We start from the raw sequence: 19,815 nt of genomic DNA on the forward strand, positions 1-19,815 counted from the left end.
GGGACCCTACAAGGGTCTTAAGCAGAGCAGTGAATTGGATGTGACTCCCCTGAATCCTGGCTGCCGTCAAGCCGAGAACTGAGCCTGAAGCAGGCCTGGGCCCGGCTGCTCAGTTTGCGTGGTTCCGTCCTTTCCCTTCAGCATGATCTCCTATCCTGTTATGAATCCTGGGAATGTCTTTAGTTATACTCCCCTTATGTCCCTTTGGAAAGAGGCAGTCTAAAATACTTCTGTGGTGCTTTACTAGAGAGTAGGGAGTTCTACATAAGCCTTTGTAGTTATTTCAAATTTGTACTTTTAAAGGCAAAACTCTAAACATTTTTTTAGCATTTTAGATACAAATATTTAAAAAAACGAACTGTTCTTAATGTTCCCTGATTAAACATTATGCACTGACTGTATGGAATATTCTCCACAACCCAGGGGTATTCTGATCCCTGAGGTTGCCTGGGAGCATGGCCGCGAGCCTGCCCTGTGGTGGCACCATCAGTCCCAGGAGGCGGGAGGCGGGTGGAGCAGCTGTGGCTCCAGAGGGAGACTCTCATCCTTCCTGTGGGGCAGAACCAGCTGGGTTCCTGGGCACACAAGCTTGGAGTCAGGGAGATCTGGCAGGAATGCTGGGTCTGATTCCAAGCCAGCAGCTTCACCTCTCTGGGCCTCAGTTTACGTGTCTGTGAAGTGGGGTTGTTGGAAGGAGTCGATGAGATCAGGCTGGACATCCAGTGCTCAGTGATCGGTAGACTGTGTCACGTTTGCTTTCTCCTCCATGAGGGCAGCTTGCAGCTGTTGGAGCAGCAGGTGGTCGGGGGCGAGCAGGCCAAGAACAAGGACCTGAAGGAGAAGCACAGGCGGCGGAAGCGGTATGCAGACGAGCGCAAGAAGCAGTTGGTGGCGGCCCTGCAGAACTCAGACGAGGACAGCGGGGACTGGGTGCTGCTCAACGTCTACGACTCCATCCAGGAGGAAGTGAGGGCCAAGAGCAAGCTGCTGGAGAAGATGCAGAGGAAGGTGAGGCCCTGGGCTCCGGCCGCGCCCCCGCTGGCCCCGCCCCCACACGCAGGCAACGCTGGGCGGGGCCTTCACACCCGGTCTTGACACCTGCGTGTATGTATTCTGTACCTGCTGTATGACACACCCTATTCTGGAAGCTGTCACGGTGACAGGAGCGTCTCTGCACTCTTGGAGCTCGCGTTCCAGGGGAAGTGTGTGTGTGTAAGAACGTAGCAGAGAAAGAAGCAAGAGACTCTAGGGAGGGGTAGCCTGATGAAGAGAATGGGGGGGGCAGGAGGTAGGGGCGCCTTTATTTTTATGTTTTTACTTTTTTTTAAGTACCAATGCCCAAATCACAAATGCAAAACTGAATTCATTTCCACAAAGTGAGTGCCCTGTGCAACCAGCACCCAGACGGAGGCACCAAGCATTAGCAGAACCCCAGAAGTTCCTGGGGCCACCGTAGATGGAGGGGGGACAGGGCCGTTCTGGTGGAGGTGGTGACTTCTTAGGTGGGACCTGATGGAAGAGCGGTCTGGTCCGAGAGACCGTCCAGTGCCCGGAATGAGGTCTGAGGTTCGGGGAACAGAAAGGCAGCTACCTGGCTGAGCTTGGGGAGTGAGGACCAGAGGAGAATGAGGCTCTGCCATCTGTGACAGACGCTTCTATGTCCTTCAGAGCATCCTCCGGGTGATCTGGGCCTCATAATGTCCTCCTTGGCCACCTGCTGCCCCCTCCTCATCTCCACTCAACACAGGCGACCGAGGGATCTTGCCAAAGCATAAAGATGATACTTTTTCCTCTTTAAACGTCTTTAGTTTTAAATTTTTCTTGGCTGTTTTCATGCCTTTTCTTAATACCCTTTATGTCCTTAATTGAATTTGGTCTTTCTTGTACTTTGGTCTACATATCTTAAGTTTTTAAAAAATTCTTTCCTCGTTTTGTGTTAATGTCCCACTTGACGTCTTCCTCATTTTTGTCCATTTCAAGATTTTGGATTTCTGATTTGAAAATTTCACATCTGTGAGTGCTTGTTTAAGGAAACTTTATTCACATTGGGGTGTTATATTTTTAATCTGTTTGGTTCCGTGTGCTTGTGCTTTGGGGGGAATTTTCTTCTGCTGAAATGCTTTGACTTTCATTTTCTGTATCTTATAGTAGCTTTGATTTGATACATCTGCTCTGTTCTGTTTATTTCATAACGTCTTGTTTTTCTGCACTCTCAGTGACAATTGAATGCAGAGGTTGTTGGAGGATGGAGGGAACAAAAAGTACCCGCCAAACTAAGATACCTTGGGACAGAAAGATGAGGCAGGCAGCTCCATATAGTCAATGGATCCGTTGATTATAGGGTACGGCACTCACAGGGTGGGACTGGGCAGGTGACAATTGGGAAGCACTCGTAGCTGCGCTCCGCAGCACCGAGGGGGCGTTGGGACAATTCTGTATTTACCTAGCGTGTGGGGGTAGGTACTTGAAAACAGGAAGAGCACTTTTAAGTCAAGATTTATGAATGGGTAACTAGTCTTGTGGGCAGTGGGAATACATCAGGGAAGGTCTTCGTCATTGTTTGGAGACTCTACCAGAGCATAGAGGCTACCTGGACCTCATCATAATTAAACAATATCTATGAACTACAAAGCCCCACACAGAAGAGATTTACTACCCTGTACAGCCCTAGGTAGGGTCCGTGAAAGGACAGGAGGAACTGAACGAGCCCAGGATAGCAACAGTTATGCTAACGGCCATACAGAGGTAAAGGTTCGGGGTGCCTTGCTGGGCTTTCCTATTTGATAGCACGCTCTTCTGGCCATACGGAAGCGCAGCTTTACATAGAGCTTTTCATTAGTGTCCTATGGCTGTAGGCTGTAGCAAATTACCACACATTTAGTTGCCTGAAACAACACAAATAATTATTTCACAGTTCTGTAGGTCAGATTCCAGGTACCGCGTGGCTTGGTTTCTCTGCTTAGAATTCCACAAGGCTGAACTGAAGGTATGGCAGGACTGCATTTCTTTCTGGAGGTCCTAGGGGAGAATCCATTTGAAGGTTGCTGACAGAATTTATTCCTATGTGGCTGTAGGACTGAGGTTCCCATCTCCTTGCTGGCTGTCAGCCATGGTCATTCTCAGTTTCTGGAGGCAGCCGGCATTTCCTGGCGCCTGTCCCCCTTCAAAGACAGCCTGGACGATAGAGTCCCTCTCCTGCTTCCAATCCCTTTTTTTTTTTTAATGGATTTTAAAAAAATTAATTAATTTATTTATTTTTGGTTGCATTGGGTCTTCATTGATGCACGTGGGCTTTCTCTAGTTGCTGCGAGCAGGGGCTGCTCTTCGTTGCGGCGCGTGGGCTTCTCATTGCAGTGGCTCCTCTTGTAGAGCACGGGCTCTAGGCACGCGAGTTCAGTAGTTGTGGCGCACGGGCTTAGTTGCTCCGCGGTATGTTGAATCTTCCTGGACGAGGGCTTGAACCTGTGTCCCCTGCATTGGCAAGCGGGTTCTTGACCACTGCACCACCAGGGAATCCTGCTTCCAATCTCTTTGACTCTCCTCCTAACTTACTTCTGTGAAGCCTCCCTTCCAATGCACCTCTTCTGCCCATCTCTCTGCCCCCCTCTCCCACACTTGATTACCGTGGACCCACTCGATAATGCGGGATAATCTCCCTATTTTAAAGTCAATTGATTAATAACATTAATTCCATTTGCAAAGTCCTTTTTGCCATTTAAGATGACATATACACAGGCATAACGCCAGGGGATGAAAATCATAGGGGCAAAAATCTTGCCTTCCAAAGCAGTTTAAAAAAAAAAAGTATTTATTTATTTTGGTGAGAGGGGCCATTGCTTCTTTTGTAATTGTCTCTTGTTTCTGCAGGACTTTTAATTTCCACCTCAGGGGGCATCTCCCACTTCTAAGTGCTCTCTAAATGACCTCCAGAGTAGTGCCTTAGAGAGACTAATAGTTTGAGTCCTGCACACATTTCAGTCTCTCCTATCAATTTCCCAATGTCAGGTCTGTTTTCAGTGTTTTCCCACCGTCAGATTGGGGCTTTCTCTTTGGGGAGTGATTTAACTGCCTTCTGTCACCTTGTCCTTCCACTCCATGCTTTCCTGGGTGCCCTCCACGTACCCCCCTGTGGGGTGGGCTAGGAGCTGTCTGCTGAATTTATTGGTAATTTGAAGCTTCTAGTGTTCTCTGTCTCCCGATCAGTGCCTGGGCTCAGGATGGTTTTATTTTTTCTCCTCATTGTTCTGTATGTTTTTCTGAGGCTCTCTCTGGGGAGATTCAGATTTAGGTATCTGTGTATACATTTTTAAAATATAAACAAACGTGTGTGTGTGTGCGTGTGTGTGTGTACACCTGTCCCTCTCCCCATACATATCCTCCCCCTTCTCGGATAAAAGTAGCTACAATACACACTTCCCCCACCTAGCTTTTTTTTTTTCACATAATGATATATCCTGAAGATCACTCCATAGCAATATCTAGAAATATTCCTCATTCCTTTTTACTGCTACATGGTACTCCACCGTGAGGCTGTATCATTGTTTACTCAAAAGTCATGGTGGGGCTTCCCTGGTGGCGCAGTGGTTGAGACTCCGCCTGCCGATGCAGGGGACATGGGTTCGTGCCCCGGTCCGGGAAGATCCCACATGCCGCGGAGCGGCTGGGCCCGTGAGCCATGGCCGCTGAGCCTGCGCGTCCGGAGCCTGTGCTCCGCAATGGGAGAGGCCACAATAGTGAGAGGCCCGCGTACCGCAAAAAAAACCAAAAAGTCATGATGGACATTTCCAATCTTCTGCTACAATAAGGAGTGCTCTAGTGACTAGTCTGTACATACTACTTTTATATTTTTGGTAGATTCCTCTGGAATCAATGCCTCCAACTGGGATTGCTGGGACAAAGAGTAAATACATGTATGATTTTGCTAGATATTGCCAACTTCCCTCCACGGGGGCTGTGTCCTTTTCTGCTTCCACTAGCACACATGTGTGTGTTTTCTCACAGCCTCACCAACAGGTTCTACTGAAAATTTTTTGGATTTTTGACATTCTGATAGATAAGAAGTAGTACCTCAGTGTAGTTTTCTTTTTTTAAAAAAAATATGGAGTCCTCACATTATCCCCCCCAGATTTATTTATTTATTTACTTATTTGCCACGCTGCACAGCACGCGGGATCTTAATTCCCTGACCAGGGATGGAACCCACGCCCCGTGCAGTGGAAGCACGGAGTCTTAACCACTGGACCGCCAAGAAAGTCCGTAGTTTCCTTTTTTGCATTAAGAAGAATTGAGATATAATTGACATATAACATTATATTGGTTTCAGTATAGAACATAATGATGGAGTATTTGTACATATTGTGAAATGATCGCCACAATAAGTCTAGTTAACATGCTCACCTCACACAGTTACAAATTCTTTTTCTTGTGATGAGAACCTTTAAGATCAACGCTCTTAGCAACTTTCAAATATGCAACACAGTGTTATTAACTGTAGTCTCCATGCTGTGTGTTACATTCCCAAGACATTTATTTTATGATTCAGTGCAGTTTTAATCTGCATTTTTTATACTGTGAGCAAGGTTGAGCATTTTTTCATATGTTTTAGGGATGTTTGCAGGTTTTATTCTCGGAACTGTGTTCACAAGATGGTGGTTCTTTTTCTTCTCTACTTGTAGGAGCTCTTTATATGAGAAGTGTTATAATTTATATTAGAGATATTAACTGTTGGTCCGTGAGATAAGCTGGAAATCTTTTTTCTTCTAGTTTGTTATTGTCACTTTTTACTATGCTTTATGGTATTTTATCATAAAATTCTTTTTGGTCAAGTTGAGCAACTTTTTTTTTGGGCCTCTCACTGTTGTGGCCTCTCCCGTTGCGGAGCACAGGCTCCGGACGCGCAGGCTCAGCGGCCATGGCTCACGGGCCCGGCCGCTCCGCGGCATGTGGGATCTTCCCGGACTGGGGCACGAACGCGTGTTCCCTGCATCGGCAGGCGGACTCTCAACCACTGCGCCACCAGGGAAGCCCAAGTTGAGCAACTGTTAAATTATTGCATATAGATTTTGAGTCATAGTTGGAAATCTTCACTTGTGTTTTCTCCTAGAACTTGTATGGGGTTTTTTGTTTTTTGTTTTCACATTTAAATCTCTGATCCACTTGGAATTTATTGTGGTGCATGTGTGAGGAGCTGATTCAATATTATCTTTTGCACCATTGTTTGAAAAGTCCATTTACTCTCCACTGACTTCAGTGCTGTCCTTTTGTATGCTAAGTTTCTGTATGTACTTAGATGTATTTCTGGATTTTCTGTTCATTTCTCTTGCTCTGTCTGTTCATGTACCAGTGTCAGCTACTTTGTTTAAAGTTCAGAGGCTTTATAACCTGTTTTATAATCTCATAATCCTCTCTTATTTTCTTTTCCAGGTTTTACCTGGCTATTCTTTCTTGTTTTCTTCCCCCACCCCAAATGAACTGTATAAACAACTGGGTTAGCTCAAAAGAAAAAGAAACAAGCGGGTGGAATTTTGGGGAGAATTATGTTATATTTATAAGTTAGCTTGGGAGTACTGACATTTTTGTGAAGTTGAGTTATCCTGTTCAGGAACATCCATGCCATATCTTTCTATTAGTTCAAATCAATTTTTATGTCCCTCAGGAGAATTTTATAGATTTTCTCATATAGGTTTTAGACATATCTTGTTAGTTTTACACTTAGGTATTTTATTTTATTTGCTTTCCTCTATGGGGTATCCTTCTCCATTATAACTTTTTTTAAAAAAATAAATTTTATTTATTTATTTTTGGCTGCATTGGGTCTTCATTGCTGTGCATGGGCTTTCCCTAGTTGCAGTGAGCGGGGGCTACTCTTTGTTTCAGTGAGCAGTCTCCTCATTGCAGTGGCTTCTCTTGTTTCGGAGCATGGGCTCTAGGTGCGCGGGCTTCAGCAGTTGCGACACACAGGCTCAGTAGTTGTGGCTTGTGCTCTAGAGGGCAGGCTCAGTAGCTGTGGCGCACGGGCTTAGTTGCTCCGCGGCATGTGGGATCTTCCCGGATCAGGGCTAGAACCCGTGTCCCCTGAATTGGCAGGTGGATTCTTAACCACTGCGTCACCAGGGAAGTCATCCCCTCCATTATATCTTCTAACTGGATTTTGTTTGTGAAATGAAGGCTATTGGCTGACAAAGGTATTTTTAAAAATCATTATGAAATAGAAGAGAACACTTCTCAACTCTTTCTATGGGGCCAGTAACACCTGATACCAAAACCAGACAAAGACATAACAAGAAAACTATAAACCAGTATTTTAATGAGTATAGATAAAAAACGCTCTACAAGATACCAGCACACCAAATCTAGCAACATATAAAAAGGATTATACACCATGCTGAAGTGAGATTTATCCCAGGAATTCAAGGTTGGTTTAGCATCCAAAAATCAATTAATGTAATATCAATAGAATAAAGGACAAAATCTACATGATCATCTTAATAGATGCAGAAAAAGCATTTAACAAAATTCAAAACCTGTCATGGTAAAAACACTCAGCAAACTAGGAATGGAAGGTAACTTCTTCAGCCTGATAAAGGGCACGAAAAACTCACAGCTAACACCATACTCAGTGGTGAAAGACAGAATGCTTTTCCCTTAAGATCAGAAACAAGAAAAGGGTACTTGCTCTTACAACTTCTGTTCAACATTGGACTGGTAGTTCTAGCAAGGGCAGTTAAGCAAGAAACTGAAATGAAAGGCATCTAGATTGGCAAAGAATAGGTAAAACTATCTCTAGTTGCAGATGACATGATCTTTATATATAGAAAATCTTAAGGAATCCACTAAAAAAATCTACTGGAATCAATGAACAAGTTTAGCAGGATACAAGATCAATAAGGAAAAAGCAGTTGTATTTTTGTACACTTGCAATGAATAATCTGCAAATAGATTTAAGAAAACAATTTACAATACATCAAAAAGAATAAAATACTTAGGAAAAAAATTTTTTAATAAATTTATTTATTTTATTTATTTATTTTTGGCTGCGTTGGGTCTTCGTTGCTGCGCGTGGGCTTTCTCTAGTTGCGGAGAGTGGGGGCAGCTCTTTGTTGCAGTGCACGGGCTTCTCATTGCGGTGGCTTCTCTTGTTGCAGAGCACGGACTCTAGGCACGTGGGCTTCAGTAGTTGTGGTTCGCAGGCTCAGTAGTTGTGACGCACGGGCTTAGTTGCTCCACAGCATGTGGGACCTTCCTGGACAAGGGCTCGAACCCGTGTCCCCTGCATTGGCAGGTGGATTCTTAACCACTGCATGACCAGGGAAACCCAGGAAAAAGTTTTACAAAGGATGTACAAAACTTATATTCCAAAAACTATAAAACATTGTTGAGAGAAATTAAGAATACCTAAATAGAAACTTCCCTGGCGGTCCAGTGGTTAAGACTCTGCACCTCCACTGCAAGGGGCATGGGTTCGATCCCTGGTTAGGGAACTAAGATACCCTGTATGCTGTGCAGCGTGACCAAAAAAAAAAAAGAGAGAGAGAGAGAAAAGGATACCTAAATAAATGGAAAGATATACCATGTTCATAGATTGGAAGACTTAATTTTGACAAGATGGCAATATTTCTCAAATTGATCTGCAGATTTCAAGGCAATCACTCTCAAAGAACCAGCTGGCTTCTTTGAAGAAATTGACAAGCTGATCTTAAAGTTCATATGGAAATTCAGGGGACTCAGAATAGCCAAAATAATCTTGAAAAGAATAAAGTTGGAGGACTCATACTTCCTGATTCAAAATTTACTACAAAGTTACAGTAATCAAGGCTGAGTGGTACTGGTGTAAAGACAGACATATAGAATCAGTGGAATGGAACTGGGGGGTCTAGAAATAAACCCTCACATTTACAGTTAGTTGATTTTCAACGAGGGTGCCAAGATGATTTAATGGAGAAAGGATAGTCTTTTCAACAAATGATGCTGGGACAACTAGATACCCACATGCCAAAGAAAGATGCTGGACTCCAACCTCATGTAGTATACAAAAATTAACTCAAAATGAGTCAAAAACCTAAAAAGAAGAGGTAAAACTATAAAACTCTTAGAAGAAAATGCAGGTTTAAATCTTTATTACCTTTAATTAGGTAATGCTTTCTTAGGTATGATACCAAAAGCACAAACAACAAAGGAATAAAAGATAAATTGGACTTAATCAAAATTAAACTTTTGTAGGAATTCCCTGGCAGTCCAGTGGTTAGGACCCCACACTTTCACTGCTGAGGGCCTAGGTTCAATCCCTGGTCAGGGAGCTAAGATATCCCACAAGACGCAGGGCGCAGCCAAAACACAACAAAGTAAAACAAAAAAAGAACCAGCAGGTATTTAAAAAAAAATTAAACTTGTGCTTCAAGGAACACTATCGAAAAAGAGAAAAGACATCTCACAGAATGAAAGAAAATATTTTCAAATCATATAGTATGATAAGATGCTTGCATCTAGAAAATATTAAAAAAACGTACAACTCAAGAATAAAAAGACCACCTAATTTTAAAATGGGCAAAGGATCTGAACAGACATTTCTCCAAAGAAGATATACAAATGGCCAATACACACATGAAAGGATGTTTAACATCATTAGCCATTAGGGAAATGCAACTCAAAACCACAGTGAGATACCATCTCATACCCACTGGGATGATTGTAGTAAAAAAGACATACAATAACAAATGCTGGTGAGGATGTGGAGAAACTGGAGGCCTCATATACTGCTTGTGGGTACGTGGAGCCCTCGTATACTGCTTCGAAAAATAGTCTGGAAGTTCCTCAGTTGCTTAAACATAGTGTTACCATAGGACCCAGCAGTTACACTCAAGAACAACAAAAATATATCCACACAAAAAATTGTACACTGATGTTCACAGTCGCATTATTTATTATAGCTGCAAATGAAAACAATCATGAATGAAAAAATAATGTGATATATCCACACAATGGAATATTATTTGGCAGGAAAAGGAATGAAGTACTGACATGTTCTACAACACGGATGAACCTTGAAAACTCTATGTTCATTGAAAGAAGCCAGATACAAAAGACCACATGTTGTATGATTACATTTATATGAAATGTCCAGAATAAACATATCTATAGAGACAGAAAGTAGACTGGTGGTGATGATTGTACAACTCTGAATATGCTAAAAGCCACTGAATTGTATACTTTACTTTTTTATTTTTATTTATGTATTTTTTTGCGGTACGCGGGCCTCTCACTGTTGTGACCTCCCCCGTTGCAGAACACAGGCTCCGGACGCGCAGGCTCAGCGGCCATGGCTCGCGGGCCCAGCCGCTCCGCGGCATGTGGGATCTTCCCGGACCGGGGCACGAACCCACGTCCCCTGCATCGGCAGGCGGACTCCCAACCACTGTGCCACCAGGGAAGCCCTATTTTTTATTTTATTTTATTTTTTGGCTGTGCTGCACGGCTTGTGGGATTTTAGTTCCCTGCTAAAGGATTGAACCCAGGCCCTTGGCAGTGAGAGCGTGGAGTCCTAACCCCTGGACCACCAAGGAATTCCCCAATTGTACACTTTAAATTGGTGAATTGTATGACGTGAACTATATCTCCATAAAGCTGTTACAAAAATCATTGTGGGGGGCTTCCCTGGTGGCGCAGTGATTGAGAGTCCGCCTGCCGATGCAGGGGACACGAGTTCGTGCCCCGGTCCGGGAAGATCCCACATGCCGCAGAGCGGCTGGGCCCGTGAGCCATGGCCGCTGAGCCTGCGCGTCCGGAGCCTGTGCTCCGCAACGGGAGAGGCCGCAACAGTGAGAGGCCCGCGTACCGCAAAAAAAAAAAAAAAAAAAAAAAATCATTGTGAATGATTACAAAGGTACAATAATATATTAAGATTGTTACCATGAATGCCATGTATCTACTATCTAGCTACATTCATGGAGCATAATTCATTTAATTGAAGGCCCTGTGTACCCACCCCTCCCTGATGGCTCCCCGCCCACCTGTGTCCCACCAGGCATCCTGTGTTCTCAGTTGATTGCATGTGACTATCATTCCCATGAATTTATTTTTAAATTTTTAAAAAGTTTTATTTTATTTTATTTATTTATTTTTGTCTGCACTGGGTGTTCGTTGCTGTGCATGGGCTTTCTCTAGTTGCGGTGCACAGGCTTCTCATTACAGTGGCTTCTCTTGTTGCAGAGCGTGGGCTCTAGGCGTGTGAGCTTCAGTAGTTGTGGTGCACAGGCTCGGTAGTTGTGGCGCGCAGGCTCGGTAGTTGTGGCGCACGGGCTTAGCTGCTCCGTGGCACGTGGGATCTTCCCGGACCAGGGCTCAAACCCATGTCCCCTGCATTGGCAGGCAGATTCTTAACCATTGCGCCACCAGGAAAGCCCTCCCATGAATTTAAAACAGTCTTCTTTACTAATCAAACTGTCCCTGCTCTTTGAGGAAACAGATTGTGCCAAGGTGTCTTGGGGTTCAGGGAGGGCCTGGTTGGAGTTGGGAGTCCCCATGCTTAGGAGGCTATGGAGGGGCCAGTCTGGCAGACCTGGGCAGGAGATCAAAAAAATCTGGAACCCATGGTTAAATCAAGGTGGGTCTGATTCTTAAGTCTGGTGTTTGTCACATCATAACAGGATTGTGGCAGTGGGAGAACAAGGACTGTTGAGTCTGAGAATTTATGCCTATTGCTTCTTTTAGATAAAGAGTTTGTACAGTTCTCTGAGATCCTGTAGGACTGTGGTGACTACAGTGTTATGTGTGCAGCCTTTTAAAAGGCTCCTGAATAAAATGTATGAGTGTGGGACAGAGACTGAGGGCTGGCAGTGGGGGTTGATGATAAGCCTCTCTTCCTGCTTTCTGCCGGGCTGTGGACCCTGTAGGTGCTCATTTAAACGCTGAGTGGAGAGGTGGGAGGGAAGGTGAATGGATCAATGGAAGGATGACAGGACAGACGGTGGAGATCAGAATGGATGGGTGAGTGGATCAGTGAGCAGAGGATGAGTGGCTGGCCGGAGGGGCAGGGAGCAGATGCAGAGGTCAGATGGATGGTGAAACGTGTCGATGTCTTTCCTCCTCACTGCTTGTCATCCCTTGTTTTTAGCTTCGGGCGGCAGAGGTGGAGATCAAAGATCTGCAGTCAGAGTTTGAGCTAGAGAAGATAGATTACTTGGCCACCATCCGTCGGCAGGAACGTGACTTTATGCTCTTCCAGCAGCTCTTGGAGCAGGTGCAGCCCCTGATTCGCCGGGACTGTAACTATAGCAACCTGGAGAAGATAAGGCGCGAGTCCTGCTGGGATGAGGATAATGGCTTCTGGAAGATCCCCCAGCCCATCATCATAAAAACCAGCCTCCCAGTAGGTCAGGAACTTTGCTGCGCTGCCCCCCAGCAGTTGTCCCCGCCCTTCTCCACAGTTTGCCCTCCTGCAGGCTGACAGGTGGCCATGCACCTCTCCCTGCTGGCTGTGGGTACAGCAGACATGTGACTCTGGGTACCCAAAATGTTGGGGACCTAAGAGTCAGACAGATGTGGGTTGGAATTCTGGCTCCACCATTCCCCGTGTGACCCTTTGGGGACTCAGTGCCCTCCTCTGTGAAATGGGGATTAATAACAGCACTTTCCTTCAAGATTGCTGGGTGGCTTAAAATGTGTTAGTACATGTAAAACCTTTAGAGCCACGCCTGGCGCATCTTAAATGTGTGGTACATTTTCTTATCATGATCATCATTGTCATTATTTCATCCTACAATAACCCTGTGAAGGACAAAGATGTTTTACACCTGTTTTACATATGAGGAATCTCAGGGAATGTAAGTGACTTATCCAAAATCACAGTCATAGTGGTGAGTTGTAGGCCAGGGACAGAAATGAGCTGTTCAGAGTTTCAGGCCTGGTTCACCTTCTGCTTTTGCCACTGACCTCCTGTGTGACCTTATGTTGGTCACTGTCCCTCTCTGGGCTTTGGTCCCCTGATCTTCACAAAGAAGGGGTTGGAAAAGATGATCTTGAAGGCTCCCCCACCTCCACTGAGTCAGAGTAGGGCCAGACTTGCGGTGGATCCTCTCCAGCCACATGCTGGCTCTGCCCATTCAGGGAGCAGCAGTCTCCTACATCCCACAGGGCCCGCACCGGTCCTCACCTGGTCAGAGGGTATCCATCCAGGTCCTACATCTCTGACGATCACGGATGGCACTGGCACCATCCCTACTGAAACTCCAGCCGCCCCATTTCCCACAGTCTGCAGGCAGAGTGGCCTTTCTCCCTGCGCCCACCTGCTCCCTAGCCTGGAGGCAGTGGAGTGGCTTCTTTGGTCTGAGCCCTCCTGTTGTCTGTTTCCCAAAGCCATCCCCTTGCTTGGGCTGGGAGGTGTCCTCCCCTGGCTCCAAGCCTGAGCCAGGTCTGAGCGCCCAGCCCCCTGTCCCTCTGGCCCTCATTCCAGGCAGCAGTGACCACAGCTTCTGTTTTCTCATAGCAGTTTCAACAGGGCTACAGAACAGATCAGCCCGCAAAAACTCCACAGCGGACAATGGTGAACCAGGCACGGTAAGGTCTCTGGGAGAGCGAGGGGAGAGCTGGCACCGGGCAGGCTTGGCCCCCAAGGTGCAGTGGGTCAGTGCTGCTGTAGAAACTGAACTGTTTCTGTCCGTCTCATGATTAAAGTAGGGGCTGAGCCAGGATCCTTTCTGTGTAATTCTTTGCACTCAGACCCTCCACCCCCTCTGGCCCTCATTCAAAAGCCCTTTATGCACATAAAGACCAGAGGAAAAGCAGGGGTTCAAGGCAGCCCACCCTGCTGGTGAAGGACAGAAGCTTCAGCTTCAATCCCAGTGGCCAAGGAGTTCATTCTGGTTCCCTTGGTCCCAGCTGGTACCCTTGGACTGAAAGCATCCTCAGAGTTTCCATAAACAGTCATTGGGATTCTAAAGTCACTTTATTTCATATCTCTCTTGTTTTGTATTACAACAAATATATATCCTTAAAGGAGAGGTCAGCTAACTTTTCCCTAAAGGACCAAACAGTAAATATTTTAGGGTCTGGGGGCCATATGGTCTCTGACACAACTCCTTGACTCTGCCATGATAGCACAAAACCAGCCATACGCAATATGTAAACAAATGAGCACAGCTGCGTTCCAGTAAAACTTTACAAGAACAGTCTGTGGGCCAGATTTGGCCCATAGGCTGTAATTTGCTGATCCCTGCCTTAAACCATTACAGATATTTTGGAAAATCTACACAGAAAATACGTTTGCAGTCATGATAAGGCCACTCATAGGTTAATGAATTCCAGCTAAGCATCTCCTCCTGAGCGACTCAGGCTGGTTAAAGCTCTGACCAGCTGCTTTTGATGCCTTAACTTTGTAAAAAAAAAAAAAAAGTGTTAAGTTGTTCCTGAAACAACCATTCTTAACCTGGGACCACAAATGGGTTATATTAGAATGCTTTTAGTTCCAGTAAGCAAACTAGGGAATTTATTGGTTCATGTTAAGTGCACCAGTTTCAGGTATGGCTGGATCAAGGGGCTCAACCAGTCCTGGTTCTGTGTGTTTCTTGACCTTTTGGCTCTGCCTCACTTGGAATCCTAGGTTTGGACTCAGGCAGGCTTTCTCCATGTGGCAGGAAAGATGGCTGCTAGCAATTGGTGATCCAATAGGAAGAGAGACCTGGTCTTTTAGAGCATCCTTAAACCAGTGCTTGCGGCAGGATTCTGATTGGCTCTGCCTGGGTCATGGGCCTACTCTTGGACCAATGACTATATCCAGAAGATGTAGTTCTGTGATTGGCCCAGTCTGGGTCACGTGTCCAGCTGTGTAGCAAGGGGATGGGCGGGTAGGAGTGGTGATATTCGGGTCCTATGAATGATCACCCCACCAGGACCACGTCAAGTGGGAGAAGGTGGTTCCCTGAAGTAAGAGATTCAGGCTGAAGAAAAGAAATCCACTATAGCAGTGAAAAATACTAGTCCTTGGTGATAAAAATGTTGGGACTCCAGTTCTCATGATCAGAAGTGAGCTCATGAGCTGAGTACTGTGTTACCTATTCTATGAATATATTGTGATGGGTTTAAGGGTGTGTAGTATCGTCCTTGCCCCGATGGACCTTGTTTTGAGCTTTGCAGGAGGAACAGGGTCCTTCGCGTCCCAAGGAAGATGGGGGTGGAAGGTGGGGAGGAGCATGTGTAGGCCTGGCTGGTGACTGTGACCCTTTTGCCCTGAGCTGCCTAGATCCCACCGCAAGTGTCTGGGGTCTGAAGTGCAGGGTACACCAACGTGGGCAGTGAGGTTCAGGGCAGCCCTGCCGCCCAGGCTGGCAGAGCCTGCTGAAGCCTGGGTGAGGGCCCAGGTAAGAACCGCACAAGCAAGGGGTCTTAACCTGTGAGGATTTGGACTCTTAGCAGGATGAAGACCGCTACAGGCTGATGCTCAGTCGGAGTGACAGTGAAAACATCGCCAGTAACTACTTCCGGCCCAAGCGGGCCACCCAGATCCTCAGTGCGGATCCCATGAAGAGCCTCGGTGAGTACCGTGCCCACCTCCTGTCCTCCAGGCCCTCCCTGAGAGCTCTGGAGGATTTGGAGTCACACAGGCCTGGGTCAGAAGCCCCTTTCCCTCTCTGAGCCTCAGTTTCCTCAGCTGTAAACTGAGGGGGATATGCCTTCTCCTCAGGGTCAGGTGAGATGAGGTGGGAAGTGCTCAGTACACGGCCTCCCCTTTCCTCCCCCACTCTGTCCATCTCCCGGTGGGGAGGTGCTGAGTTGGATCCTGTGTCTCCCCGACACGCAGAAGGTCCTCAGCACACAGCTTGGGCCCCGGCCTGGAGTTGTCTGGGACTTGGTCAGTTGCCACCAGCTTCCTCAGTTGCCAGTAGGGTGACTTTCTCCCACTGAGCCAAGTGGGGGCAAACAGGACCACAAAAGCAAAACACACTTTTACGAGCAAGAATCGAAAACCACTTTGTTCCTCTGCTTTTAAAACTAAAATCGAAGACCACAGAGCTTCTAATAAAATACCAATAAAAAGCAAATCTCAGTTCTACACAGAGGTTATTTGAGAGACAGAATGGGTGGAGTTGAGGAATAAGGAGGGAAAAGCTGGACAGGAAAGAAACTGACATCAGTTGAGTAGTTGGCATCATGCCCATGTTGCAGGTGAGGAAACTGAGGCTCGGCGAGAAGTGGCTCCCTAGGGTTATACTTCCAGGAAGTGGTGGAGCAGGGATGTGAACCAGGCTTGTGTGGCTTGACAGTCCAGGCTGCCTCAGCCTGAGGCTTTAAAACTCCATGCTCCCAGCCCAGACCCTTTGGATGCAGATGTAGTGCTGGGTCCGAGGCCTCAACCAGAGCAGCTTCTCAGAGCCTGGGGTCCCAGCTGCGGGACCAGGGCCTCTGGCTGGGTAGGGGGTGGACCAGACTTTGCACCCCGCACGCATGGAGTCTTTTCTCTCCATCCTCTGCGCTCCTGGCTCACCAGTGCTTCTGTCCTGCTTCTCCACAGCATATCGCAGCTCGCCGCCAGGCCTCAGCTCCCCACTTGGCAACAGCTCTGCCATCCCACCCACCCAGGCCCCTGAAATGCCCCAGCCTCGGCCCTTCCGCCTTGAGTCCCTTGACATCCCCTTCACCAAGGCCAGGCGTAAGAAAAGCAAAAGCAGCTTTGGCGGTGAGCCTCTGTGAACACATTGCCTGCTGCTGCCCTGCCTTTGGGCTCTGTGAGACTGCCAGGCCCTTCCGGGGCAGGCCCAGCTAGGTCTCCTCCCACCTGCCCCCCACAGTACTGGGGGCACCCGAGGGGGCCCTGGCCCTGGGAAAGCACTGTCCCCTCCCTGCTACCCAGAGAGCCCACGCTGCCCAGGGCATGAGCTCCTCGGAGACTGGACCATCCTTGGAGAGACCTGCTCCGGCTCTCCACGCCACGTCAGCGTTTTCATCTGCCCTCCACTGTGCCCACCAGCATTGTCCTGTGCCTCCATGGGCTCAGAAACCTCAGCTCAGCCTCAAGGCCTTCACTAGCAGCCCAATTGAGTGGGACAGTGACTTCCGCATGGGTCAAGCTCAATGTCTTGGCGATGGAAAATTGCGCCTCCATCTACTAGGCCCCGCTTGGTGAGGAAGCCCTGAGGGACGGGCACAGGAGTCCTGGAGCAGCTGTTCCCGCACTGCCTACGCTCAGCTGGTCTGCGGCGCAGAGGCCACTCCACGTTAAGCTGCCCTAATAAACTGCCTTTAGCTGCTGAACTGCCCTTCTCTGATCCTCTGATAGCATCACTGGGGCCCCTCGCTGCCGCTGCCTGGTCTTCATGGGGAAGCTCTTTCTGGAGCAGGGATTCTTAACTGCCTGTAGGCTCCAGGGTCTCTGCAATCCCCTGTAATTGTGAGTATAAGTGCATTTTTTCTGGGGACAGCATGTGAATGTGAACTGTTGTTAGATTCTCGAAGGATCTGTGCCCCAGGAAAGCAGAGTCCTTGTTCTGGAACATAGAGGCCACATCTTGCTGAGGCCCAGAGAAGACCCAGGTCTTGATGGCCCTCAGGGGCTGTCCTGGAACTGCGTGTCCTAACATGGCCAGAAATGAATCCAGGCCACCCCAGCTGCCTAAGACAGACCCGTCCCCTTGCCCATTGTATCCCAGGCCTGCCCTGTGGGAAGGGCCCACAATCTGAGGGAAAAGTCTTGGCCTTTGGTGCTATCCTAAGCCTCATTTCACGCTGAGCCTCATCTGTGAAATGGGGATACCAACCTCACAGGGTCATCGTGAAGGTTAAATGAGATAGTGTGTAAAGTTCCCGGTGCATAGCAGGTGCTCCGTGTTAGTCCCCCTAAATCCTCCCCCTCCATATTTTGTATTAATTACTGTGATACCTGCCACAAGCCACATGTCTGGGCCAAGGAGCTCACGCCCTGAAGCTAGGGTGGAAGGTGATTAGGAAACTTCGGAGATCAGTCTAAGGGAAGTCAGCACGCGGTGCATACCTTGAGCGAGAGGATGTAAGATCAGGTCTTTATGGGGAACAAAGTGCCCTTGTGAAGGGAGCAGCAGAGGGTAGGGCTACCATAAAGGATGGAGAAGATCCCGGGGCTTAAGATGGGAATGTGGGAAGAGGGTTCCTGGTGGAGGGGGCTGCATGAACAAAAGGCAGGAGGTGGGGAAGCTCAGGGTATGTTAAAGGTGGGAGAACTGTTCCGTGGAAGCCATGAGCAGGGATGGAGAAGCTGACGAGGCTGCCAAGATGAGTTTAGGTGGAGACCTGAGTAAATGGCCTTTGGGTGCCCCTGAGCTGTGGCAGACTGCTCAGCAACAGGCCGGCACCATCAGGTCTGAGCTTGGTGGATTGACGTGGCATTGTGTGCCGAAGGGCAGGAGGGCTGGGGTGAGAGGCTTAACTTTCCGTGCAGCCCTAACCTTCCATGCAGGGGATGGAGGTAGAATCCGTTAAGGAGATGCACAGAGCGAGACTTTTTGACTTTTGCCCCCGCATTCTTGGCTTGGTGGACAAGTATAAGAGGTCAGAAAAGAACAGCTACCTTCTCTCTCCACAGTTACCTTCACCATTTGCCCTGGGATTGTGTTTGGGACCCAGAGAATAGCTGAAGTCTTGTGGTAGCTTTTACTTAGAGCCGTGGTGGGACTGAGGCAGGTCTGAGGTGAGCAGGTTGCCCCTGTGTCAGTTTAGAAGGGGCGGGAGCCAGCAGTACCGAGTGGAGGCTCAGCCTGGCTCTGCACGAAGTGCTTCAAAACCCGTCCTAGTCCTCCCACGAGCCAAGGCTGTTCCAAAGGCACACCGATAAGTAGGAGAGCTGGGCCTACTATTGCCAGCCTAGGACAGTGGCCAGGAGACCAGGGAAATGCCCAGGTAACAGGGCTAGTGAGAGACGGGGCTTCGAAATGAACTCAGCTAGAGATTTTGAATGGTAGGCCAGTCCGTCGCCCATCCACACTGACTCCAGTGTGGTCCAACAGGCGGGGGAGGACAGGCCCGCGCCAAGGCCCTGGGCCCCTGAGCAGCAGGACAAATTCCCCACCCCCTCCGCGGTCCCTGATCTTTTTCCAACCACTTTCTCCCTGGAAACAGTGGGGCTGGGGCCTTGTTCCTAGTCGAATCTGTCCTGGGCCAGTGAAGACCGAGGAGGTGGCCCGAGTTGACGCCGCCACTGCCCCAGACCCTGTCCTGAACGCGACGGCCCAGACCAGGACGAATAGGTTGAAGAGGCGGGACGCACACATCTGTCCCAAGCTCCGGCGGGAAGCGGGTTCTGGGCGCTAGGCGGAAGCCCGGGATGGGCGGAACCAAGGGGCTAGTAACCCTGTTGATTGGTCGCGGCAGCAGAGCTGTCTCTCTAGGATTGAGCCTTTTCCTTTGGAGAGGCGGAGCCGCGTGCCCCTTCCACCAATAGGATTCAGAGTATCCGCCTCCTACGGTGCACTTCCGGCCGCGCTCCCCGCCCCTCACCATCCGAGCAGCGGCTCCGAACGCCCAGCCCCGACGTACTCGGATCACTTCCGGGTTATCTCCCCGACCACGGGCCGCGATTGGGCGACTGTGGAAGAAGCACTTCCGGTGTCCAGGTGCTTGGGTTCTTTGGCAGGAGCAGGAAGATGGGGCTCGGCGCCGCGGTCCGTGCTTGGTCCATCTTGTGGCTGCTGCTGCCCTTGCTTGGCCTGGTCGGCGCCAGCGGTCCCCGCACCTTGGTGCTGCTGGACAACCTCAACCTGCGGGAGACGCATTCGCTTTTCTTCCGGAGCCTGAAGGGTGAGACTGGGGTCCGAGGGGGCGGCAGGTGAAAGTCTGGGGTTGGAAAGGTCCCCAAGC

At 48.4% G+C, this 19,815-nt stretch overlaps 2 protein-coding genes across 3 annotated transcripts in view; both read left to right on the top strand.

Moving 5' to 3' along the window:
• Positions 1 to 16,680, top strand: part of KIF17 (kinesin family member 17) — a 42,256-nt gene extending 25,576 nt beyond the window's left edge. The window contains exons 10-14 of one of the 2 annotated variants that reach the window (XM_024749866.1): positions 777 to 1,008; positions 12,110 to 12,368; positions 13,481 to 13,551; positions 15,406 to 15,523; positions 16,502 to 16,680. In XM_024749866.1, coding sequence (XP_024605634.1) covers positions 777 to 1,008; positions 12,110 to 12,368; positions 13,481 to 13,551; positions 15,406 to 15,523; positions 16,502 to 16,680 — 859 coding nt within the window. The remainder of the gene's footprint in view (positions 1 to 776; positions 1,009 to 12,109; positions 12,369 to 13,480; positions 13,552 to 15,405; positions 15,524 to 16,501) is intronic. The other variant, XM_024749867.1, reaches the window with a different exon arrangement.
• A 2,776-nt stretch (positions 16,681 to 19,456) lies between these two features.
• DDOST (dolichyl-diphosphooligosaccharide--protein glycosyltransferase non-catalytic subunit) overlaps positions 19,457 to 19,815 on the top strand; it is an 8,994-nt gene continuing 8,635 nt past the window's right edge. The window contains exon 1 of the mRNA XM_024749902.1: positions 19,457 to 19,755. Coding sequence (XP_024605670.1) covers positions 19,602 to 19,755 — 154 coding nt within the window. The 5' untranslated portion in view covers positions 19,457 to 19,601. The remainder of the gene's footprint in view (positions 19,756 to 19,815) is intronic.

This window comes from Neophocaena asiaeorientalis, unplaced genomic scaffold, assembly GCF_003031525.2.
Source record: "Neophocaena asiaeorientalis asiaeorientalis breed wild unplaced genomic scaffold, Neophocaena_asiaeorientalis_V1.1 scaffold275, whole genome shotgun sequence".
Taxonomy (NCBI): domain Eukaryota; kingdom Metazoa; phylum Chordata; class Mammalia; order Artiodactyla; family Phocoenidae; genus Neophocaena; species Neophocaena asiaeorientalis.